Source organism: Panthera tigris, chromosome A1, assembly GCF_018350195.1.
Source record: "Panthera tigris isolate Pti1 chromosome A1, P.tigris_Pti1_mat1.1, whole genome shotgun sequence".
NCBI lineage: Eukaryota > Metazoa > Chordata > Mammalia > Carnivora > Felidae > Panthera > Panthera tigris.
The window spans coordinates 82345219-82371047 of NC_056660.1; the positions used below are offsets into that span (position 1 = coordinate 82345219).

The 25829-nt window shown below is 44.2% G+C and overlaps 1 protein-coding gene across 4 annotated transcripts in view; it reads right to left on the minus strand.

Annotated features, from left to right (window-relative positions):
• LOC122237254 (ankyrin repeat domain-containing protein 26-like) overlaps positions 1-19774 on the minus strand; it is a 40748-nt gene extending 20974 nt beyond the window's left edge. For 2 of the 4 annotated variants that reach the window (XM_042980890.1, XM_042980883.1), the window contains exons 1-3: positions 19354-19774; positions 14001-14115; positions 13665-13838 (exon numbers count right to left, since the gene is read on the minus strand). In XM_042980890.1, coding sequence (XP_042836824.1) covers positions 13665-13838; positions 14001-14115; positions 19354-19604 — 540 coding nt within the window. In that variant the 5' untranslated portion in view covers positions 19605-19774. Of the gene's footprint in view, positions 1-7329; positions 7704-13664; positions 13839-14000; positions 14116-19353 lie in introns of those variants that run through there. The other 2 variants (XM_042980881.1, XM_042980896.1) reach the window with 2 other exon arrangements.
• Between the last annotated feature and the right edge of the window lie 6055 nt (positions 19775-25829).

The window sequence follows — 25829 nt, forward strand, 5'->3', positions numbered from 1 at the left end:
AGTTTAAAAACATACTACTGATTATAGTTTTCTGTTTGTTTCGTTTCCTTAATTTCTTAGAAAATTAAAAATATAGTTCACCTACTAAAGGCAGTTACTGCCGAAATAATCAAAAAGTCATAATTAATGTGTCCTCATTCCTGCTGCTCTCCTCTGTTCATCTGATAAGTCCTACTCATTCTTCATGTCCAATTTAAATGCAGAGGCACAACCTGGAAACCTCTGAATCTTCTGAGAGTTCTCTCTCACCCCCTAACTTTTTATATTCAGGAATCACAAATTCATAATAACTATACTGTTTTGGTCTCTGCTTTATCTTTCCCCTGCCACTGCCCTAGTCAAACATGAGTTCTTAACTGATGATTTTCGCAGGGAAAAATAAAATCCACCAAATATTATTGTTATTTCTAAAATGAACAAAAAAATTAACCAAAACAAATGAGAAACACACAAGGCTTAGGAGAAGAAATTAATGGAATAAATTGAACCCCCTGACGTTTTCAATCCACACAGCTGAAAGTTTCACAAAGGACTATTACTAGGCTAAGAAAACAAGAGCTTCCTTTGTCTCCCAGTCTCTTTATGTGGTTTCCTATAACCTATCCTCCTTACGAGGGTTCAGCAAACTATGGCCACAGGCCAAATCCAACCTGCCATCTGGTTCTGTAAATAATGTTTTATTGGGGCATAGTCCCATGTCTTCACTTACATATTGCTATGGCTGCTTTCATACTCTCAGCAGAGCTGAGAGACCACATCACCTAAAATATTCACTGACTCTTTAGGAAAAAGGCTTGGTGATCTGTATTTTATGCCATAACCAGAGTGTCCACTCAAATCTAATCTTAGTAGTCTTCTGCTTCAAATTCTCCAAAATCCCTGCATCAAATACTGCTGGCTCCCTCCCTAAGAGCCATTCCATATTCTTCATTCTTGCTAGAGAATCACAACTTTATTTGGATATTTACTGTCTCCATACACAAAGAAGGTGGCCTCACCCTGGCTCCAAAAAGAGAAAAGATTATTCTAAGCTAATCACAGTACCTGATTTACCAGGGACCAGTTTAGGAATGAGTATGTGACATAACCTAGTCTTTACAATGTTAGAGGAAGTCTACTGCAAGCCTCTTCCTAGCGAAAAGAAACACCTAAAGGAAAGCAGTCCTTCCCACCCACTGGATGTTGCCATGTGAGAATATGATACCTGGAGCTGTTGCTAATCAGCCACCCCAGAAAGGAGAAATAAAAATACCACCAACTCCAAAAATGAACAAGAGACGACTGGCATCCTGATGACATCAGTGAACCATCAAAACATTTCTGGTTCCTACTGTTTTAGTTACTGTAGAAGTCACCTATTATTTGCCACTAAAAGCATTCTATTGAAGAAATTTCCCAAGGCCTATCGGGTAAGATCTACTCCTTTCTATAGCACGAACAAACTTCCATAAGCTTGTCTTACCTAGGTATTCACCTCATTCCCAACCATTCCCATAGCACACGTTTTCTACCAGCAAAACCCAACTGCTCATAAATCCTGCTAAGTTCACTCGTACACCTTCGCCTCTGCACTGCTGTGTACTCCGCCAAGCACGTAATAGTGACAGTTTACAAACAGTGTCAAACATACAAATGTTGGTCCTTCTGCCTCTCTATCTGGCAAACTGAACTCCTCACTCTGCACGCTTACTGTAGATTCTACCCCGTCTTTGAAAAATCGGATTCTTCACCGTGAACTTATGGTAACTGGAACAAATGCCAATACAAAATAACAATGATAATTATAAGCTCTACGAGACTCTGGCACCTAGTAAGCACTAAATAGAGTAAATAATACAAATGGCAGTGGTAACAACAAAGTCCTGGGGTGCAGAGACTGGTTTTTGAATGTTTGTATTCTACAACAGGATAACACTTAGTAGCTAACAGGCACTTAAGAGTTACATGTGAAGTGAACAAATGGACATGAATAAAAATTAATTCCTTTGAAAATTATTTTTAAAAACCACAGAAACTTTTCTGTTTCAAAAACCGCAGGGACAGCTCTATTCTGTTATGAGCACTTTAATGATCAAAACGCTGTCTGTTCTATCTTTGCCTTTCCTGTAACTTCCAAAACTAACCTACAGAAGTCCTTTGGTAACAGTCTTCCAAGTTAAAGTTTTCTTCCTACTTTTCAGATTGTACAGTGCACTAGGTGCCACAACTAGGGAGCAACAGTAGCATTTGTGTGTGTGTGTGTGTGATTGTGAAACATCTTTGTGCTGTTATTATAATTTCTGGAGCCCAAGTTGCCCTATTTGAATACTTATGAAGATAAAATTTTGACTAATGGCAACAGATTATCTTATTCTAACAAAATTACAGTGTCATGACAATTCTCCAACAAACAGAAGAAAACATTGTTCTAATGAAGTCAACATATCTCATCCTGGATTTGTTGTTGTTGTTGTTTTTAAATGTTTATTTTTTTGAGAGATACAGAGCATGCATGTACAGGGGAGGGGCAGAGAGAGAAAGAAAAAGGAAAATGCCACACAGGCTCTGAACTGTCAGCAACGAGCCCGACAGAGAAGTCTGACACAGGACTCCAACTCACCAACTGTGAGATGATGATGACCTGAGCTGAAATCAAGAGTTGGACACTTATCTGACGCAGCCACCCAAGCGCCCCTCTCATTCTGTCTTGATTTATGAGGAGTGAAGTTGATAATGGTGAGACCTTGTTGATACAATATGTGTAATAACATATGCCTCTCAACAAGGCATTGCTTTTCTTCGGCACTCCTGGAAGCTATCTGTAAAAAACAATCTCATTGGCAGTGCTGCACACTAGCTAAGATTTGCAGTTCTTATTATTTGCCAATTTTTTATGGTACCAGGAAAGTACTGTAGAATTCCCAGTTTTAGGGCTGGTTCATTTTTTAATGAGACAAATCACTAGGTAACAATACTTACTAAATATAATCCATTTGTAAACATTTTATACAAGATCCATTTTTATAACAAGTGCAATCTGTTATAATATGCTTATGGAGGAAACATAAAACATACTAACTTAAAAATCTTTTTTTCCTCTGGGCACCTGGATGGCTCAGTTGGTGAAGCATCTGACCTTGGCTCAGGTCGTGATCTCGCAGCTCACGAGTTCAAGCCTCACATTGGCCTCTCTGCTGTCAGTGGTGGAGCCTGCTTTGGGTCCTCTGTCTACCTTCCTCTGTCCCTCTCCTGCTCGCTCTCTCTCTCTCTCTCTCAAAATTAAATAAACAGTTAACAAAGCATTTTCATATTTATTACACAAAGATGTCACATGGTATTTTAGGGGTCATGACTAAAATAATGAATTTCTTTTCAGATAATACTGCCTCATATTTTCAATTACCTACAGTTAATTTCATAAATAATTCTGAACGTTAGACTATAAAGAAAGAAATTAAGAAAGAAAAAAATATGCATGCAATTTACACATTGGTGTTCTTTTCTTCATTGTTCTTTCTTTATCAAAACACCCTTACTCTGACTTTACTTATGTTAGGACCACCAAGAGCAATTCACTATGTAAAGTCTTACCAGCATTGCTGTTTTGCAAAGAATTTTTAAGCATGATTTCTTCTTTATGTCGGCAAATTATTTTCTAACTGCTATGTATAAAAAAGGGTGATAAATAATATTACTATTTTAACGCTGATATGAAAAACATTTACCAAATACATCAAATTCTTAGAGTATTTCAAATAATAACAGAGCAAATATCAAAACTTGAATTACCCCATATACTTCAAATTTATACGTTCTAGAAGCTTTTCATTAAGTCTGTACTTAAAGAAGAAAAAAACAGGAAGATGAACCAGTCATGAATTGAGGGCATTCTAGCTTAGTAAATTAGAACTAGCTTGCCAGGGGCACCTGGGTAGTTAAGCGTCCAACTTTAGCTCAGGTCATGATCTCACGGTTTATGGCTTTGAGCCCCACGTCGGGCTCTGTGCTGATAGCTCAGAGCCTGGAGCCTGCTTCGGATTCTGTGTCTCCCTCTCTCTCTGCAACCACCCCCACCCCAGCTCGTACTCCGTCTCCCTCTATCAAAAGTAAATACACATCAAATAGAAATGAGAATAATTAGAATTCGCTTGCCAGAATGGAGTGTTTGGAACTCAGAAGTTCTAGCTCTATAACCTATAGCTATTTGTTCTTGGAGAAGCCACTTCTCTTTGGCTCAAAATCTCCCTCTATAAAACAAGGGAAATTACTGCCTTATTTTACAAGGTTGATAAGAGGATTTAATGAGATATTATACCCAAAACATGGCCTCTCAGGCCATGGCCTCTTAGGTGATGCTCATTACTCTGGGAAGGGCAAGATAAGACCTTCCCTGACTTCAGAAAAGATGCTCCACAGGATTTAAAGCGGTGGTCCAGAGGCACCTGGGAGGCTCAGTCCATTGGGCATCCAACTCTTGATCTCAGCTTGGGTCTTGATCTCAGGCTCGTGAGTTCAAGACCCATGTTGGACTCCACGCTGGGCATGGAGCCTACTTAAAAAAAAGGCAGGGGTACAGATCTGGTAACAAAGGAGAAAGGGAAGTCCGATCTCTTCCTGCAGCATCATTTGAACCTCTCTGACAGCTTAGAATGGTCCCAACTAACATCTTCTGGCAAAAAAAAAAAAAAAAAAAAGACAAACAAGATCCTCAAAGGGTAACTCATAAGGAAAGTCTAGGCTAAGATATGGGTTCCACATAAGGTCTTTGAGTGTGGAGGGACAGGGGTGTATGGCAAAAGCCAGGAGGCCCAGCTGCCCAAACAGGGTGCTGGTGCTTTGGGATAGCTGCTGAGCATATGTACATGTGCAGTGAACAAAGAAACTTTGTAGCTTTGAAATTTAAGTGTGGAACACCATGAAGACTGAAAACTGGATCAGCAAGGGAATACTGGGAGTAAAGGTCAATCACGACCAGACTGCAGCACCAGTTTCAACAGCAATGCCACAGCAACAGAATCAAAGGAAACTGTAGAATGATCAGGATGTCCTTTTTTCCCCTCCAAATGACTTGTGAAAGAGGACTGTCTCTTTGGTCTTAGGGTGCTCCTTAGGTTCTTGGAAAATTCAAGGGACAGAGTACAGGAGATAGCCCTCAAAGGAAAGTAGAAGGTCTTCTACAAAACTGAACATTTCAAGACCCAAGTTACTAGTTAGAAAACACAGATGTAACATTATTTGTGTCCCATGCAGAGGGGTTATACTTGAAATGAAATGGATAAGGTTAGGATCCTGGAGGATAAAGGTCTCAAAAGTCCTGAGATAAAGAATCCTGCACACATTCCTACTTCCAACTAGTCTAGTCCTTTGCTTGATTTCTGGCTAATGTTGTGGACTAACCGACTGCTATTCCAAAACTGCCAGACCAAACTACGAAATCCCATCTGTTACATACGAAGTTAACAGTTAAATTATTTTAAGCCTCAGTTTAGTAATAACTAGCATTTTAATACAAACACTTACATATTAAAACCCTTAATATAAGCATATTCATCTGCAGCCCATCCATATACATCTTGAGGAAAGGGGTCAATACCTTGCTGAAGAAGAGGCCTGACTAAATTTGTTGAGTTATAATTTACAGCAAGCATGAAGGCTGTTCTAAAATAACAGAGATAACTTCACTCTTAGGAATTTAGAGTTATTTAAACAGCTAATTTGATATACTTTATCAGGTTAATATCTTGCCTATCTGTTCAGAATCGACCATTTACATGTTTCAGTGTTCATCTGTGTAAATGATCTCCAAGACTAAAATGAAGGGACAAAAAGGAAGCTTCTTGTCCCACCTGGGTAATGTATTATAGAGTTGCTAATTTAGAGTCGTTTGATAAACAAGAAACTATGCTAGGTCACTTATCTGAATAGGTAAAGATTTAAAAAAAAATAATTCCCCATGTCTTCTTCATCTGATACAGTGCACTTCAAAGCCATCTAGAGGTCAAGTAAGTATAAAAACTATCTGCAGGCTTGAAATGATAATATTTTAATGCGAATGCTAACAAAATAGGCATAATTATAGTTAACGATGCTGATAAGCATATGGTAGGCACTAAATTAAATGCTATGTATATAAAATATGATTTACGCACAACCACCCTTGAAGGATATATTATTATCCTCCTTTTCATATCAGGAAACATATTTAGTGATGATACGTAACACTCCCAAGGTCACAACACCTAGCCAGTAGGAAAGCTATGAATCAACCTAGTCTTGTGTGAATCTAAAGCACATCTCTTCTTTCTTTATCACCCACCTATAACTTATCCTCATTAAAGGAAAAGTCTATACAGTTAAAGTTATCTTTCATTTTTCTACTCCTACCAATTGAAAATAAAATCAAAAATACATATACTGGACATGAAAAAGGATAAAACCTGATGAGACTTGGTAATAGTAATTAATCATCACTTAGAGATCACCTAACGACATCAGTTTTACTCAAAAAAGAAAAAAAAAGCAATTTAAAGAAAAGTGTCATCCAAAAGACACAACAACTCCTATTTATGTTTAAGATGCATCTTTTTTTTTTTAACATTTATTTGCTTTTGAGAGACAGAGCTCAAGCAAGGAGAGGGAGAGAGAGCGGGATACACAGAATCCAAAGCAACTCCAGGCTCCGAGGTGTCAGCACAGAGCCCGGCGTGGGGCTCGAACCCACGAACCATGACATCATGATCACAGCCAAAGTCATAGACGTAACCAACTGAGACACCCAGGCACCCCAATATACATCTTTGAAGGAAAAATGTATATGAAATAGAAGTTCTTTTTTTTTTTTTAGTTTATTTACGATTTATTTTGAGAAAGAGAGAGAGTGCACACGAGAGTGTGGGCAAGGGGCAGAGACAGAGAGAGAGAGAGAGACAGAGAGAGACAGAGAGACAGAGATTGAGAATCCGAAGCAGGCTCTACACTGTTAGCACAGAGCCTGATGTGGGGTTCAATCCACGAACCATGAGATGATCACCTGAGCCAAAGTCGGATGCTTAACCAACTGAGCCATCCAGGTCCCTCTATGAAGTAGAAGTTTAAAAAATACCATAAATGGGTTAAGAAGGCCAATATTGTGCCATTAAGTAAATTAAGAGCTGAGAGTCCATCCTTTATAAAACTAAAATGAAATCCCTTTAGTTAACACAAAATCATGTGGCAGAAAAAACAAAACAAAACAAAACAACAACAAAAAAAAACCATTGCAGGAGCAACTGGGTGACTCATTTGGTTAAGCATCAGACGCTTGACCTCAGGTCGGGTCTTGATCTCAGAGTCATGAGTTCAGGCCCAGCTTTGGACTCCACGGCGAACATGGAACCTACTTAAAAATAAACACTGCAAATGACACGAGTCAACATCATCAAGGCATATGAATTCTGCTATACCCTGTTCTTCATGTTGCCCAGTCAGAATAATTGCTTTCTGCCTAACTGGTGATGTGTTTACATTTTTCACTATATAATTATAAATTAATATTCTTCTTCTGAAGTTAATCTTCCTGACTTGAATAATTATTACCACTCTAGAACCATACTAAGGTTGAAAAGAAAACTACTGCCCCTTTTTAATTTATCCTCTGTATGTATATTTGCTGCCTTTTCTACTAAAACTTCCACTATTTGCTGTTTGTTTTCATTTACGGCAACTAGAAGTGGTGTGATGTTATCCTGTAAAAGAGCAAAAACAATTTAGAATTTACAAAATTACACCTTTCCATACGGAATTTTAAAACATACAAAAGATCCTCTAAACTGAAACATATAATACAAAAAGTAAATAAAAAATGGCCTCTTCCTTCCCACCACTGTGCTTTCACCTGCTGCTGCTTCTCTTTAAAATAGCCCTCCTCCACTGGGGCACCTGGGTGGCTCAGTTGGTTAAGTGACCAACTGCAGCTCAGGTCATGAGCTCAGGGTTTGTGAGTTCGATCCCTGCATTGTGCTCTATGCTGGCAGCGCACAGCCTGGAGACTGTTCCAGATTCTCTCTCTCACTCTCTCTCTCTCTCTCTCCCCTCGCTCTTTCTCTCTCTCTCTCAAAAAGAAATACACATTAAAAATTCTTTTTAATAAAATAGCCCTTCTCCACCTTCTTCAATAGATTATATGAAGTCATTCTCCCAAAATCACTTCAAACACTCACTGGTTCCAAGATCGTTGCTTCTATCACAGTACTTATCATGGTATACTGTAGTTATTGTTCCCTATCTAAACCAAGAGCTTCTTGAGAGCAGGGGCTATTTCTTATCTCTGTATCTCCAAACTCCAAAACACAGCAGTATATGCTTTAAGTACTTTTACTGAATTAATAACCTAAATGATGATCTCTGGAGTAGTGTTTCTTAAATTATCTTCCAAAGAATACCTACTTTGCCAGAAGGTAAGTACTATGTCCCAATGGAAAGATTTCATGATCATCTATGTTTGAGAAATATTATAAAACTGCATTATATGTCTGGCATTACAGAAATCCATGTAAATCTGCTCAGTCCCCATTTGACAATCCTTTTTGTGGCAAACATTCACATTTGAGGAATCAGAGTTTCAGGGATATAGTTTGGAGAGTTTTCCGATAAAGGTGAAGCTTTTCCCCAAGTTATACAAACTTGCTTGTCTTCTGTCAGTGGTATCAGGATCCACTGACATCCGAGATGTCAACATAAGGCATCGCTGCTCCAAATGGGTCACTAAGGAGATGGGCTCAGAACTCCAAGAGTTAAGCTTCAAATGAACTTTGATTACTTAGTATTAAATAGCCCATGGGCTTTCTCCTATTATAAAATGCTAAATTTTTATCTTAACTGTTAGGAAGCTCCATATGAAATTTTATTGTCAATTATAATAATCCTGGGACCCTAATACGTATCTACTTCTAAAAAAATTGTTTGTATTCTAGTTGTATTCCAGTTTCCACTGGAATAGCTACTTACTTTATATTTTAGGCAAACTATAAATCGGAAATAAAAATATAATGGCTTATCAATAAAAATTCAAACACTGATTTATACAGATCATTTTTAGCATAATGAAAGTGACTACATTATTTGCATTTTTAGGGAACAATTCTGAAGAGAAAGAGAATATTGTTTGCAATAGGCATAACCTATTCAACTGTAACCATGATTAATCTAATACGGTTTGCAAATATTCCAATAGGAATACGATTATTCAAATGTTGTTTCTTTTAATGTTTATTTATTTTTGACAGAGAGAGACAGAGCATGAGCGGGCAAGGGGCAGAGAGAGAGGGAGACACAGAATCCGAAGCAGGCTACAGTCTCTGAGCTGTCAGCACAGAACCCCACAAGGGGCTCAAGCTCAAAGACAGCGAGATCATGACCTGAGCCAAAGTCAGACGCTCAACTGACTGAGCCACCCAGGCACCCCAGGAATACGATTATTTATAGTACACAGAAAGAAAAAGTGTCTTGTTTTCAAACTAACTTGTGGGGCACCTGGATGGCTCAGTCAGTTAAAAGGCCGACTTCGGTTCAGGTCATGATGTCATGGTTTGTGAGTTCAAGCTCTGCATTGGGCTCTATGCTGACAGTTCAGCCTGGAGCCTGCTTGGGATTCTGTGTCTCCCTTTCTCTCTGCCCCTCCCCCACTCATGCACGTGCTCTCTCTCCTTCAAAAATCAATAAACATTAAAAAAATGAATACAATACAAAAACAACTTAGAAAGTCTAACTTGGAAAATTCAATCCTATTCCGAAGACATTAACATAAAATACAAAATATATATTATAAATTAATATGGATTGCCTTGAAAACCTTGAAATCTTTATCAAAATAGACCGTAAAACAGAGGCGCCTGGGTAGCTCAGTCAGTTAAGCATCTGACTCTTGACTTTAGCTCAAGTCATGGTCTCATGATTCATGAGTTCAAACCCAGTGCCTCCTAGGGATTCTCTCTCTCTCTTTGTCAAAATTAACTTTAAAAAAAATTATCAAGGTTTCTTTGTGTCCAAAAGAGATATGATTAGCACAGTCATATATATATATATATATATATATATATATATATATATATATGTGTGTGTATATATATGTATATATGTGTGTGTATAAATATATGTGTGTGTGTGTGTGTGTGTGTGTGTATATATATATATATATATATATATATAAAATAAAACAGTAATTGTAAACACAATGCTTATGGAGGCAAAGTAGGTGACTCGAGTAAGTGAAGAACCTAAGTGGGGACAGTAGCAAACTGGAGACACACACACCTCATATAAAAAGGTCAGCCGCTGGAATGCATACCAAACAATAGTATGGGCTCAAAGTACCAGGTATGATTCTATAAGAAAAGTCTGAAATCCAGATTTCTGCATGAGTGTCATAATTTTAAATGTTGACTCAATTTATGGAGGAAACGAAACACATCCAGGGGCCAAATTTAGTCAATAGCCCACGGGTATTTTGGTTGTGCCTAAAGCAAATATTTGTATGGAAATCTTTCCTGAAGTATCAGTATCACGTTTTAGCAAAAACTTAGGCCCCAACACATAATAACAATTGCTATTAAGACTCATAAGAGGGGAGCCTGGGTGGCTTAGTCAGTTGAGCATCTGACGCTTGACTTCAGTTCAGGTCATGATCCCAGAGTTGTGGGACTGAGTCCTGCATCAAGCTTGGCACTGAGCTTGGAGCCTGCTTGAGGTTCTCCCTCTCTCCCTCTGCCCTTCTCCCCCACTCACGCTCTCTCTGTCTAAAAGAATCACCACAAAAAGACTAGTAACACACACCTTAAGAATTTTTCCAATGCTTCTTAAAACTGCAATCTATCTGTGTTTAATTCTCCCAGACTGTTAATCAAATAGACAAATTAGTTCACAACTATGCTGAAACTAAATTATGGAAACAATTCCCAACTGTATTGTCACTAACTACATTTCCATGTTTAAAACTACCATTTGGATTATGCCAGGGCTATATGAATTTAACAGACATCATAAGACAGTCGGTCACATAGCTTCAACTAATAAAGAAGATTCAAGATTTTTCCTATTGCAATCAGGAAAACACTGCTTGTAATAACCAAATGGCTATGAATATGAGAGAGAGAGAGAGAGAGAGAGAGAGAGCAAGCGTGAGTGAGTGGGGGAGGGGCAGAGAGAGAGACTCTCATGTGTTTCTGCACCATCAGTGCAGAGCCCAATGTGGGACTCGAACTCACAAACCATGAGATCACAACCTGAGTGGAAGTCGGACGCTTAATCAACTGAACAACCTGGGTACCCCTCCATTCAGTAGTTAGCTTTTTTAAATTTTTTTTAAATGTCCACTTTTTGTGGAAGAGAGAGAAAGAGCACGAGCAGGGGAGGGGCAAAAAGAGAGGGAGACTACAGAATATGAAGCAGTCTCCAGGCTCTGTCTAAGCTGTCAGCACAGAGCCCAACACGGGGCTAGAACTTGTGAACTGTGAGATGATGACCTGAGCCTGAAGTCAGACGCTTAACCGACTGAGCCACCCACACACCCCAGTAGTTCTTAACCAAGAGTTGTAGCACAGTCTCAAAAAAAATATTTCTAAATATCCATGTCTATGTATACATGTTACTAGATTTACTCAAACTCTTCAGGGGAGAGTTTAGGCTTGTTAAAAAAAAAATTGGAACTTCCCCAGGGCACGGGGATTCACCACCACAATTCTAGCTGAGAGCTGGTGCAGCAATCACATCAGTCTCATCTATGTGGCCAACTCCCTCTATCATTTGAAGACTTAGCCAAAAGAATGACTTATCAAAATTGCATTTAATTTCCCTGAGCAGAGGTAGAACAGGGACTAAATGTAAAGTCAAAATGCAACTTGATTTCATTACTTTTAAACTTCTTACTTCCCATCAAGATATTCTAGATTTCAGAGCAGAGTTTAGACTCTTACCTAAGTGGGTGTTTCTGCCAGAATAGGATTATATGACAGTTAATTATTTGTTCTTTCTTCTCCTTGCCCACTTAATCAACCACCTGTTCACTGCCAATCTGATTTCCTCTGAGTCCTCCTACACTTGGTCTCTAGGCAGGTTTGCAACTCACTCTTTCCCTAAGTAACAATTATTCCCCTCAAAAATTGAAGACTCCTTGACTAAACATATAAACTGAAGGGGAAAAAAAAAACAATAAAACAAACAGCCTCTTCTTGTTATTTTCTCTCACTTGTCAAATTTCCAAATTGGCCTACTTAGTTCTGACTGCTCCCTCCTTTCCCCTTTTTTCTCTTAAGCCTTGGCCAATAAAAGATAAATCCCATTTTTATAAATCACTTTTTTATCAAATAGGAACTTGTCAACAGCAGCAATGTTTTTTATTGTAAAATGCATTTGTTTTCTTTGAGTTTTAATACAAATCCTAGGGCAAATTTTGCTTTCCTGTGTTGTTTTTCACTAATAAAAAAAATTGGATGGGAAAAATATGTGAAAACAAAATAAGTTTTACCTTTAACAAATATATTGTTTTCATAAATATTTGCCATAAATACATAAAACAAAGCAGTATTCTCTGTTTCTTTAGAAGTATCCTCATTTAAAATGAAATCTTAGGGGTGCCTAGGTGGCTCAGTTGGTAGAGCATCCAACTTCGGCTCATGTCTTAATCTCATGGCTCATGAGTTCATGCCCTGCATTGGGCTCTGTGCTGACAGCTGGGAGCCTGCTTCAGATTCTGTGTCTTCCTCTCTCTGCCCCTCTCCCCCTCTTGTTCTGTCTCTGTCTCTGTATCTCTCTCTCAAAAATAAATAAAAAATAATAAGAAGGAAGGAAGGAAGGAAGGAAGGAAGGAAGGAAGGAAGAAGGAAGAAATCTTAGATAAATAAGTTATTGCCAAATATTTTCATTCAGGGAATCCTTGAACTTCCAAATACGTAAAATTGACCCTGCCCGTGTCAACCAAGGGTGTTCCTCTAGGGGCTTCAGCAGTGAGAGGTAATGCATGTCAAAGAAAAGGAAAGTGGGCCAGCAAGTGTGGCCATCATCTACTCCCCATGTATAGCTACAACCCTGCTGAGGAGCTACACAAGGTTGAGCAGGAGCTACTCTCTGAAGTGGGACACCCCAACATGGTACATGGGTGGCCGAGTGGCTACCAACACAAGTAGATGCCTTTGCTGGATGTCAAGACATGACCTGACCCCAATGCCCTCATCTTCAGAGCACCGGGGCCTGCAGTGCCTAGCACCTACAACCTGCTGCTTTCTCCTTCTGCTTGCACACATCCAAGCTCTCCCTGCTGGGTCTGGGTCTCCATTCTTCCTCCCACCTATCCCCAGCAGCACCCCTTGCCTAAGCCCCTGCATTGCACCCAGCCTCCATCATCACCTCACTCCCCTCTAGACCTTTAGTCCTTTACGGGCTCTGAGACTACCATCCACTTGTAGGCACTAATGGAAACATTTTCTTTCTGGGGTGGAAGAGTGGCTGAGAGATACAACTTTGCCCTTTCTGTGGGCACTACCTTTTTCTAGCCCTCCCTGACTTGGCATTGGAGTTATTTCCATGATGACAGGGCCTGATGTATAGAATTCAGTGAGTGAGTGAGTGTGTGTGTGTGTGAAATAAAACATTTTGAGGCTAACATATTCATGTATATATATAAAATTTCAAATATTGTATAAATTGTTATTTACCTTATTTCTTGCTTCAGTATTCACATTATATAGCAGCAGCTTCTCTATTATGGATATATTATCACCAAAGGCCGCATAGTGGAGAGCAGTGTTGCCACTCACATCCCTAATATTTGGATAGGCACCATTTTCCAATAGTATGTTTACACATTTCTCTTCCTGGCACTGTACGGCCTGTCAGTGATATGCCAAGAAACAGAGTGTAAATTCTGAGAATTTAAATTAAGCATGCCAAAAGGTTTCACCACCTCGTTTTGTTTCAAGGCAATAATTTCATTTGCATTCTAAGTAATGACATCAAATCTATCTCAGGCAGACATAGCTGGTACTACATACCTTCATGAGAGCTGTCCTGTTTTCATGATCACAGAGGTTAAGATGACATTTCCTCTCTAGTAGGAGGGTCACCACTTCTGGATGGCCATTGGCACAGGCCAAATGGAGAGCAGTCCTAAAAAAGTGAGAGGACTTTTTAGGAAATGATAGTGCACTCTCTCAAAACTTGCAGTTAATTCAAGAATTTGTAAACATTAAGTAGCATGTTATTCCTATGCCTCCAAAACAAAGGTTCAGTTTTCCTATGGAGAAAGTACAATGTTTAGTAGTGATTACTCATCACACTAATAAAAAAGCAGCCTGTTTGAAGAGACAGAGTATGACATCGGGATTCAGCTCCACTTGGGTTTGAATCCTAGTTTAACTCTGTCACTCACTAGCTATTGCTTAGACTTATCCTCAATGTCCTCAACAAAAGGGGATAAAAATAGTAGTTGTCTCGTGTCACCTGGCTAGCTCCGTCTGAAGAGCATGTAACTCTTGATCTCAGGGTCGTGAGTTTGAAGCCACACAGTAGGTGTAGAGATCATTAAAAAAATAAAATAAAATAAAATAAAATAAAATAAAATAAAATAATTAATAATAAAATGAAATGAAATGAAATGAAATGAAATGAAATGAAATAAAATAAAATACTGAGTAGTTATCTCACAAGACCTCGTTGTGATGCTTAAATGAGGATCTATGCAAGTATTTAGAACACTTCCTAGCACAAATAACATCTCAATAGTTGTTGGATAATATAATTTTTACCATTACTACTGCTTTACATAAACAACACTTCAATTAGGTACCTTGATACAATTACACCTACTTTGCAGACATGTTTTAAGGATTAGCAAGAATACTGCATTTCAATGATTCTAACATGCTCATTTTGTCACATTTTAATATCTCTGACATTGGAATGCAATTTATAACTCAAAATGTCTTACAACTGAAAATGGCAGGACTTTAAAAAGTAATTGGTATATAAAATAGTGGGACAGCATAGAATCTTGGTGCCTTCCATTATGTGAAATGATGGTATATACAATAGGTCTATTGCAGTTCTAGTCATATGATTGGCACTTAAATAAATTTTAGTTCTGAAAAGCATTATAGGAAAAGAGGACAAAATTAACAAAAGGAAAACATTTTTAAGAACTTCTTACTTTGCTTCTCAAGAAAGTTTAAGCCACAGGAAACTCAGGATTCCAATGACTAGGAACAGCTCATTTTATTAAATATTGAGGTCTACAGATTGTACGAAAATCAAGTATTTCCAGTGATCAATATTAGTAGTTACTACTCTCATAAATTTCAGAAGGTAAGGTAAAGGTTATCTTTTACAATTTCCTATCTTCAGAAAATTTGAAAGGAAGGAGGAAAACTTCCCATTGAGATTAAGTCCTAATAGTTCAATGTAAAATTTCTCATCTTAGGGGTGCCTTGCTGGCTCAGTCAGTAGAGCATAGGACCTTGATCTCAGGGTTGTAAATTTGAGCCCCACGATGGGTATAGAGATTACTTAAAAATAAAATCTGGTGCAGAGCCTGCTTTAGATGCTCTGTCCCTCCTCTCCCTTTCCCCTTCCCCCTGCTCATGCTTTCACCCTCAACAATAAATAACACTTAAAACATAAAGTAAACAAGATAAAAGCTGGGGCACCTGGGTGGCTCAGTCTGTTAAGCGTGCAGCTCTTGATCTGGGCTCAAGTCACGATCTCATGTTCACTGGCTCAAGCCCCGTGCTGGGACTCTTTGAAAAGTGTATTGCAAAAGTTCCTGCTTTCAGCACGGGGCGTGCTTGGGATTCTCTCTGTCCTTCCATTCCCCCCACCCCCACCCCCACCCCATCCCTCTCAAAAATAAATGATTAAACTTAAAAAAAAATCTTTAGAAAATAAATAAATAAAATTCCTCCTCTTGCTCATACTGTGCAAAATGAAGTCTTTGAGAACAAAAGGATCTTGGGTAGAGTATTTCCGCTATATAATATATGTGCAGGTTCTAGGTGATAAATAAATGGATGGAAAGAGTGGATAAATACATTTGGAGAGTTCAATATTTTTAAAGAAAAGGTATATAAAGGAAAGCATACTTCTGAAACAGTAAACTTATATCTGCTAGGTCTTATTTTTTTCACAAGGACACAACTAATATATTTTATTTTCATGATTAATATAAATCATTTACCTATTACACGTAATAAAGCTACCTATAACAGAAAACATATGTATATGCTTAATATATGCATAATAAAATCTACAAGTGCAAATAAAAATACTCCCTTTACTTCTGAAGAGGCCAAAAGTTGTCCAAATATGCCAGTCCTCAAAAAACATTTTAATTAACTCACTTTTCTTATTTTACATCCAAAAATATTTTTTAACACAAAGTGAGAAATTATTTTTATGTATATAAGATCAATATTCTTGCTCTTCTCCAGGATTACTTCAACGACAATAAACCCTTTCTGTTGATAATAAACTTTTAATAGGACCTTTATACACCTTTTCCTGCAGAAAGCACAGATTTTCTTTGAAGGCAAAGAAAAATGCATGTAAATACAAAGGCTCAGAAATAACAAATGTCATCACATTTTGTGCATTTTTGGGCTTAACATAAAACTGCTTGTGTGTACCTATGATCACACTGATTTTTGTTCTCACTTAATGATCAACTAAAGCACAGCTCTGCATCTCTGTGTATATCTATTATCTATGCCACTTTCAATGATCACATATCCATCTTATGGATGTAATGACATTTACTTATAAAAGCCATTATACGAGTTCTTCTTAATACATTGCTATTTTAAATAGTGCTGAGAAAAGCAAAATGTATGCCATTTATCTCTAGTGATTTCCTAAAGATATTTTAGTAGAAATAAAATTGATGGGTAAAAGGAATACATATTTTTTAAATGTGGTACTTACACCAAATTGTCTATTGGAAAGTCGAAAACAACTTAAACTTTAAGCGGCAGTATAAGCACCATCACTCTATTTTCACAAAGGTTGTAGACGGAAAACCGTATTTCAGTCCCTTTTTCACTTAAATTTCTTTTTTCCCAGGGACAGTATATTTCCCTATGTCCACTGGTCCCTTGTAGATATGCAAAGAAATACTTTGCACGATTTCAAATTACAGGTTTTTGTTCGTTTTGATTTCAAAGACTTCTCTGTAAAACGAAGATAGATTCTGTTGTCGGATACAAATATGTTGTAAATATTTGCAAGTGCATTGTCTTTTATTTTAATAATATTATTTTCTGATAGAGGCTTTTAGTTTTTTATGTTGCTAAATCAATCTCCAGAATTCTTGATTTAAAAAAACATTTTTAATATTTATTTATTTTTGGGAGACAGAGACACAGTGTGCAAGCAAGGGAAGGGCAGAGAGAGAGGGAGACACAGAATCTGAGCTGTCAGCACAAAGCCTGAAGCGGGGCTCGAACCCACAAAGCATGGGATCATGACCTGGGCCAAAGTCAGACCGCTTAACCAACTGAGCCACCCAGGGGCCCCAATTTTTTTTTTTTTGAGAGATAGAAATAGAGAGAGAGAGAGATAAAGAGAGAGAGAGAGAGAGAGAGAGAGAGAGAGAGAAAGAGAGAGACAGAGAAGCAACACAGAATCCCAAGCATGCTCCACATTGACAGCAGGGAGCCCGTCGAAGGGCTTGAACCCATGAACACCTGAGATTATGACCTGAGCCGAAATCAAGAGTCAGAGGCTTAACTGACTGAGCCACCCAGGCACCCCCCAAAAGTCTTGCTTTTCAAGTCATTCTTAAGATGGGTAAATAGGCACTTGTGGGATTTTTTTCTGTCACTTTTCTTATTTTGCATATTACAATTTTTAAATTGATATCCCATCTGGAACTTATTTTAGGGAGATAAAATTCTAACAAGTTTTCTCCAAATCGGCTGTTTCTCCACTACTTATGAATAATTCACCTTTTCCTACTAATATGAAATGTCACCAGTATCAAATTCAAAAGTCTTATGTATATTTGAGCGTTGGTCATGTTCTACTCTGCACCACTCCTTTATCGGTCTTTTCAGCTGTTTGTAAATGAATAATTTGTGGAAATTTCAGGTACATTTTGATATCTGGAAGGGCAAATCTACCTCCTATACAAAAACATAAGTTCTTAGGTTAATTCCAGTTTGTTAACATACAGTGTTCTATCACTTTCAGATGTACAAGATAGTGAGTCCAAAAATTTCCTTAATGACATCACAAGAAGAGCATGTGTAGCTCAAAATTCTTAAAACCAGGATGCTTTCATTTGCTTTACCTAACACTGACAAATACAGGAAGGGTACACATTTTGAGAAAAAGGAGTCCTCCTATTCAGAGCCATCTTCCACTTGAAAATGTCCTTCCAAGGTCCCTCAGGAAATAGCATACATACCTAAGTGTACACAGACATAAACTGGATACTGGATTTTGTCCCAAGAATTTCTAGCCCAGAAGTTGATTACAGGAATTATTTCTCCCATTATGCACTTTTCTATGACGTTATGGTGTTGCATCCACGCAACTCCTGAAACAATGCTACGGGCACCAGTGAAAGTTGCAACAAAGTTTATTACAATGAGAGGCAAGGCCAACCCATTGGGACCAACACTCTTGATAAGAGTGTGGCCCGAACAGCCAGTTTACAGAGTTTTTAAAGCCGATCACATCGTTTTATCATTATCTGGGAACAGAACAGATAAACAGTTCCCAGATGAGTTAGAAACAGTTGCCAGATGAGTCAGAGACAGTTATCGAATGAGGTAATTATTTTAGACTTTTTGCCGCTAAGTTGCAACCAGTGGATCTCCTTGACCTTGTCTCTGATGCTCTTTTTGAGGTTTTGTTCCCTTCATTGGTAAAGCCTGAGCCACAAGAGTATGAAGTATGATTTACAAGAATAAAAGCAAGGTTGTTATCTTTTGACCTTCAGTGTCAGAACAAAGTTGTTACTTTCAAGCTAAGCGTTAGCCCTACAGTACAATTCAGCCCTTACAATGGTATGAAAATGAGTCCATTAAAAACAACATGTTGTCAACACTTAATTTCATGTGTATAACTATTGAAATTTGGGTAAATCACATCAAACTTGAGAGTCAAGTGGTCTATTCAGGAATTAACAAGTACGTGCCAGGGCAGCTGAAGACATTGTTTTTGCCGCTCATGCTGTCGGCCTGGTGTTAGACCACGTAGGGTTCCCACGACCGAGGGGCAGCGGGATCTCAGGAGGGAAGAGAACCCAGCACCCTGAGGGAGGGCTCGGATGCACAGATAGAGCTAGGCCAGGTGTGCTCTTCTCCCAGGTCCGTCCCGCCTCCTCCCTGCCAGCCTCCAAGCCCCTATTACCTGTTCATCTTGTCTCTATCATCCACGCCATTTTCCGCGAAGAACAGAATCTGCTGCACTTGCGCTGCGTTGCCCACACAGGCAGCCTTGTGGATCTTTCTGAGATCTCTGTCTTGGACATGGTAACCCAGCAGCAAGTTGTCAATTCCATTGTTCTTCTGCCCAACGCCCCTGCCCTGCCTCTGCAAGCCAGAAGCGGAGCCCAAGGGCGACATGCCCTTCTCCCTCCCGAACCCCCAAATCCTCTTCATTGTGAAGCCTGCGGGCTCCACAGAGACTTCACCCCGCCCTCCCTTTCCACTACCTCCCGAGCTCAACACTAGCGCCGGAGACAGGCCAAACCCGCCTGGCCACAACACCCCAGCAGTGAGGATCCGCGTTTGGGTAGCTGCCACTTCTCAGTAACCGGCAACAAGCAATACCACCAAACACAAGCGCGCTTGCGCACTTCAGAAGAGGCAACCACTGCGCATGCCACAGAGGCCTAACTGTCAAGGGTACTCACAGCTCCGACGCCGGCCCAGCGCGGTGCAGAGAACAGAGGGGAGGGGGCTCCGGTGGGGGGTGGGGCGGGGTCCCTGGGTCCCAAGCCACAGAACCCAGCGGGAGCCAGCACCTCTGCTCACCACGCTCGGGTCTTGCCTTGGCACCCTTCTCGCCCCACGCGCGCCTCCCGAGGGGCCCCTCCCCCGCGCCGCGGCCCAGGGTGCAGCCAGGCGGCCGTGCCTGGACCGCGGGAGGGGGTGGAGGTGGGGGCGTGAGGCGGGGATAGGGACCGGGCCCGGGGCCGCGACTCCCGAGAAGCCAGGAGCCCGCTGCAGCCGCCTCCGGATCCCGGGATGGGACTAGAGACTGTGGCGGAAGCCAGCATCTCCCAGCCTGGGGCAGCGGGGGCCGCGGAGCCAAAGCCGCCGCCACCGCTGCCGCCTCCGCTGCTGAGACCAGGCTGGAGATGCGTGAGTTGACACTGACGTCCCGGGGGACCCGCGCCACAGCCCCTCCATCCACGCACTCCTAGCCCTCCGCCTTGAACTCCGCCCTGCCGGCACAACCCTCCCCGCCCCACGTCTTCAGGGCTCCCACAGCCCCCTCCCTCCCTGAGCATGACCCTAGGGGCGGGAGCGGGAACCCCGGGCCCGGGGGTTGGGGGCTTCGAGACAGGGAGGTGGGGGCCGGATGCCAGGGAGACTATTGGGCTCCCACTCCCACGCCCAGGCCCAGCGGGGCACTGTGAACGGAGGGGAGGGGGCTCCGGTGGGTGGTGGGGCGGGGTCCGGAGCTGCCGAGCCAGGCGGGAGCGGGCACCTCTGCTCGCCGCGTTCCGGCCTGCCTTTGGCACCCCTCTCGCCCCACACGCCCCTCCCGGGGGGCCCCTTCCCCGCGCCGCGTCCCAGGGTGCAGACTGGCCGCCATGCCTAGACCGCGGGAAGGGGTGGAGGTGGGGCCGGGACGCGGGGCTATGGGCCGGGCGCGGGGCCTTGATGCCCGCGATGCCGGGCGCATGCCTCAGCCTCCGCCGGAGCCTGAGATGGGGTCAGAGGCTGCAGCAGACGCCAGCATCTCCCCGCCGGGGCCTCGAGGACCGCGCAGCCATCGCCGCCGCCGCCGCCGCCGCCGCCACCGCCGTTTCCTGCGCTGCTGAGACCAGGCTGGAGATGGGTGAGTTGACCCTGGCATCCCAGGGAACCCGCTCCACAGCCCCTCCATCCACGCCCTCCTCCTGGCCCTCCGCCTCCATCTCCGCGCTCCTGGCACAACCACCCTCCCACGGCGTCAGGGCTCTCACAGCCTCCTCCCTCCCTGAGAGTGACCCTAGGGGCATGAGCGGGAGCCCCGGGTCAGGGGTTGGGGGCGTCGAGACAGGGAGGTGGGGGCTGGATGCCAGGGAGACTATTGGGCTCCGATGTCCCCTCCAGGCCCAGCTGGGCACTGCGAAAGGAGGGGAGGGGTCTCCGGTGGGGGGTGGGGCGGGGTCCGGAGCCTCCGTGCCAGGCGGGAGCTGGCACCTCTGCTTGCCGCGCTCAGGCCTCGCCTTCGCACCCCTCTCGTCCCACACGCCCCTTCCGGGGAGACCTGCCCCCACGCTGCGTCCCAGGGTGCAGCCTGGTGGCAGTGCCTGGACCGCAGGAAAGTGTGGAGGTGGGGGCGTGAGAGGGGGATGTGGGCCGGGCGCTGGGTCGGGATGCCCGCGATGCCCTGCGCTCGCCCCAGACTCTGCAGGAGCTCGAGATGGGGTGAGAGGCTGTAGCAGACCCCAGTATCTCCCCGCTGGGGCCTCGAGGGCCACGCAGCCATCGCCGATGCTGCTGCTGTTGCCTCCGCTGCTGAGACCGGGCTGGAGATGGGTGAGTTGACCCTGGCGTCCAGGGTGACCTTAGCCGCAGCCCCTCCATCCCCGCACTCCTGGCCCTCAGCCTCCATCTCTGGGCTCCAGGCGCAACCCCCACCCCGCCAAGCCTTCAGGGCTCCCACAGCCCCCTCCCTCCCTGGGCGTCACCCTATGGGCTGGAGTGGGAGCCCCAGGACCAGGGGTTGGGGGCATAGAGACAAGGATGTGGGGGCGGGATTCCAGGGAGACTACTGGGCTCTGATGCCCCCTCCCCCAACAAGCTGGCCCCAGGACCTTTCCCAGGTCCTGGAGGGCAAAGCCTCATGCCTTAGATCCCTTCCCTAGGCCTGGGCAGGGGCGTTCCCTAGGCGCGGGGCTCAAAAGGCTCTTTGTGAGCTGTGTCCCCCACTCCCCAAGCCTCCAGCGGGGTCCTGGAACAGGGCGGGTGAGGAGGCTGGGACTGTGGCTGCTTGTCAGGCGGAGGGGCGTGGGGAGAGCACCCCTAGTCCTTTCCTTGGGTTTGAGGCGGGGGGGTGGGGGAGCGGCGAGGCTCAGGTGCTTTTCATTGCACTGCCCAGGGTGGGGAAAGGAACCTGGCTGGAAGAGGGCTCTATCAATATCTGCAAATATGAGTTCTGGAAGCTGGGTTGGGGAGGGGAGCCTGGATGTAAGTCAGAATGGTGGCACCTGAGCTGGAGTGCCATGAGAAGCAGAGGTGGGTCTCAGCCAGCCCTAGTAGCTGGAGGTCAGGTGACTCTCCTGGCTCTGGAAGACTCCCTAGAAGGCCTGTGGGCAGGAATACTACCCCAGAGAGACCCCTCCATGGCCCCCCAGAACTGGCACTGCCCCATCCCCATAGCACTCCTTGCCACTCCTGGGACACCAGTCCTGACCTGCCTTGATGGGGAGTTGTGGATACTGGCGGGTCACCTCCCCGGGCAGGGCAGGTACTGAAGATCCAGGCCTCCGGGTGCTGAGGAGATAGGCACAGGGTCTTGGGAAAGTCTTGAAGAGCTTCTGCCAGTCCAGGGAGGAGAGAGAAGTTGCTGGAAGAGTTGGCTTGCTCAGCACTAAAGGGAAGGGCACTCTAGGTAGAGGGAATGGCTGGGGCAGAGGATGTGAGATGTGAGCGCCTGGTCGGGGTGGAGAGTTGTGGAAGGGGGGGGTGGTCAGGCACGGGAGTGACCCACGTGAACGAAGGGAAGGAGGGCCAGGTGGAAGTGAGGTGTCAAGCCATCCCAGCGAGCTGGCACAAGCAAGCTCCCAAGGACAGCGAGGAGCTGATGGTGGGGGCAGTGCTGCCATCTGGCTCAGCAGCCCCTCTGGAGTCTGCCCAGGGTCCCTGCTGTGGTCATGGCTGCTTGGCCCACATCTGCCGGTGGCTGGACCACCCCAAGCAAGTCTGCTTTCTGAGTCTCAGTGTCCACATCTGTCAAACGGGAGACTCCTCCACAGGGTTGTGGGGAGGTCTTTATGAGGTGATGAGTGTAGGGAGCCCAGCACCTGAGAAGGCCTCGGGAAATCCTTGGCCGCTGTGCCAGTATATTTACCTGGAAAACGGGGGCATTGATGTCAGCTGATGGGCCAGGCTCACTTTACCTTGTGGCGATGAGGATCCTGTGAGGGCTGGATGTGACCCAGGGAAGCCAGGGCTGGGGGCACTGCAAGTCCGTGTGCTCATGCTATTCTGGAAGAAGAGAGAAGCAGTGGGCGGTGGCTGGGGTGGGGTGGTCCTCGTTGTGCCCCTATGGGCACCTTAACCATGGCATTCAATGGACCCTGCTGTGTTCCCCAAAGCCAAAGCCTCTTTGTTCTCCTTGCTGCACAATGCACTCCTTCCTTCTAGTCAGCCCTAGCCCTGCACATGGGGGACCAGGGCTCCCTTCCAGAAGGTTCTTCAGACACTGAGACCAACAAACACAATATCTTCCTGTGAGGGGCACTGTCATGGGCAGCCAGGTGGAGAGGACACAAACCTTAGCCCCAGGAGAATGGAAACTAGTTGGGCAGCAAAACCAGTCAGGCCTCCATGGTCTTGCGTAGTACTGTGCTGGCTGCTTAGGGGTGTGTGTGGGGGGCTGGGGTTGGGGGGATGGGGGCCTGGGCGTTGTAATAATTGCACATGGGACAGTCAAGGGCAGAAGTTAAAAGCAAGGACTCCAGATCCAGTGGCCCAGGTTCAAATCTCAACTCTGCCACTTCTTACTGTGTGAACGTGGACTGGTGACTCTGCCTCTCTGTGCCTCTGTTTCCTTGCCTCTAAAATGGGAACGAGGCACACTAGTGCTATTTGAACAGCTTGGTTCAGTTTCTAGTGAGCATTTATGCCCCCTTTTCAAGAATGGGTCTCCCAGTTCACCCCTGCGTCCTGGAAAACTACACAGCCTGCTCCAGTAGGCTATGGTCTTCCTCTTGTGTGTGAGTCCCTACAGGTGGGGGCCTGCCTTTCTGTGTCCGTTACTTGGGCAGGGGGCAATGGTGTGCTGGCAACAGGCCCTCTGGGAGAAAAAGGTAGCTGATAAACAGCGTTGGCAGGTTTCCATGGTGTAAATATTCCAGCAAGGCCCATTTGAGGCTACCAACAGCTTAACCATCTCGCAGTGGGAGGTGGTCCATGCCAGCTTTAGCACCCAGGCATTCAGTAGGTGCTTAATAAATGATGGTTGAATAAGGAGAGAAGGCTCCAGAGACTTGGAGAGCTGTCAGGCCATACTGTACTGAGAGAGGGAGGCATCTGACAGGCTGAGGCCAGGACAAGAGACCACTCTGAATAAGTAACCCGTGGTGAGATGGAGGGCAGAGGGGAAGGAGGACTGGTGTCCTCCCTTCCTGGGAACCTCTGCACCTCTGACCCTGCGTCACTTCTGCTCTGGATCCTCTTGACCTTGGCCTGGTTTCGGCTGTCTGCACAGAATGACCTAACTGGATCCCAAGCATTAACCTGACAGAGCTCTGAGAAATGGTCCAGACGGGTCTCAAACGTCAGATTCTATTCCCTTGCTTATGCTGTTCCCTCTGCCTGAATGTCTGTTCCACCCACTTCTTCCTATGTGCCCTGAAACTCTGTCACCCTTTAAAAGCCTCCTCCACCCCAAATCTCACCGACCCTCCTCCCCTTCTGCTGTTTCTCTGGCCTTGCAGCCCCTCTCGTGTGCACCCTGCCTGCCCATAAAAATATTAGTAGCTGACATTGCATCTGGACAGCAACCTATGATAGAGGTACCGTGATAATCCCTTTTGCAGATGGGGGAATGGAGGCTCTGTCTTGTTAATGACCACCCATCTTTTGCCTCTCGGCTTTAGCATCCGTTCGTTGTTCAGAGAGGCTCCTTGCTGTGGGCTAGGCAGAGCACCACTTCTCTTTCTTCAGTGTGTTTGCTGTGGCGTGTTCCACTAGGCCGTGAGTTCCCTATCATATAGGAGCTTAAATGAATGAATGGAATGAATGAGTGAATGACTTTCAGCCCCAGGGAGCATCCCTGTTCTTTTACCCATTCCTCCTCCCTTTCCATCCCTGTGGGAGGAGACTGACCCTCCAGAGGGCATCCTCACACCATGGAGGGATGGTCACAGGGACCCTGCTTAGCCACACCTGCCAGAAGGGAAGGGGAAGTGAGGCTTTGGGTGGGGCTGAAAGCAGGAATGGTAGAAGGGTAGTGGACCACCCTCCTGTGGTCCAGAGTGGGGCTTACATGGGCCCACAGCACTGCCTGTAACCCAGGAAGTTAACGGGGTCCCAAAATACGTTTTCTTGCACTGCCCCAAATGGAAATTCCTCTGTTGGCCCACTTATTTTCATTTTATCTAGAAAAATAAAGTTGGAAATAATCATTCACACACCCTAATTACTCCGTTGCTTTATGAATTTAGAGCCTGTTTGGCTCTAGACTTTGGCTCCTGCTGAAGGAGGAATCCCCTGGGAGGGGCAGGATGAGGTGCCAAGGCAAGAGGCCAGAGCCTGCTCTGACGCTGGGGCCTCCTCGGGGTCTGCCCTCCAGTTGCCCTCTCCTAGCAGGCTGGGAACTTCCCAGAAGCAGCAGCCCAGATGGGGGTCTGAGCAAGGGAAGGTGGCCAGTGGCAGTCTCCAGGATTCTGGTTGACCGGGGCCCATAATGGATGACTCCCCAGGCTGTTCTACCCCACCTTG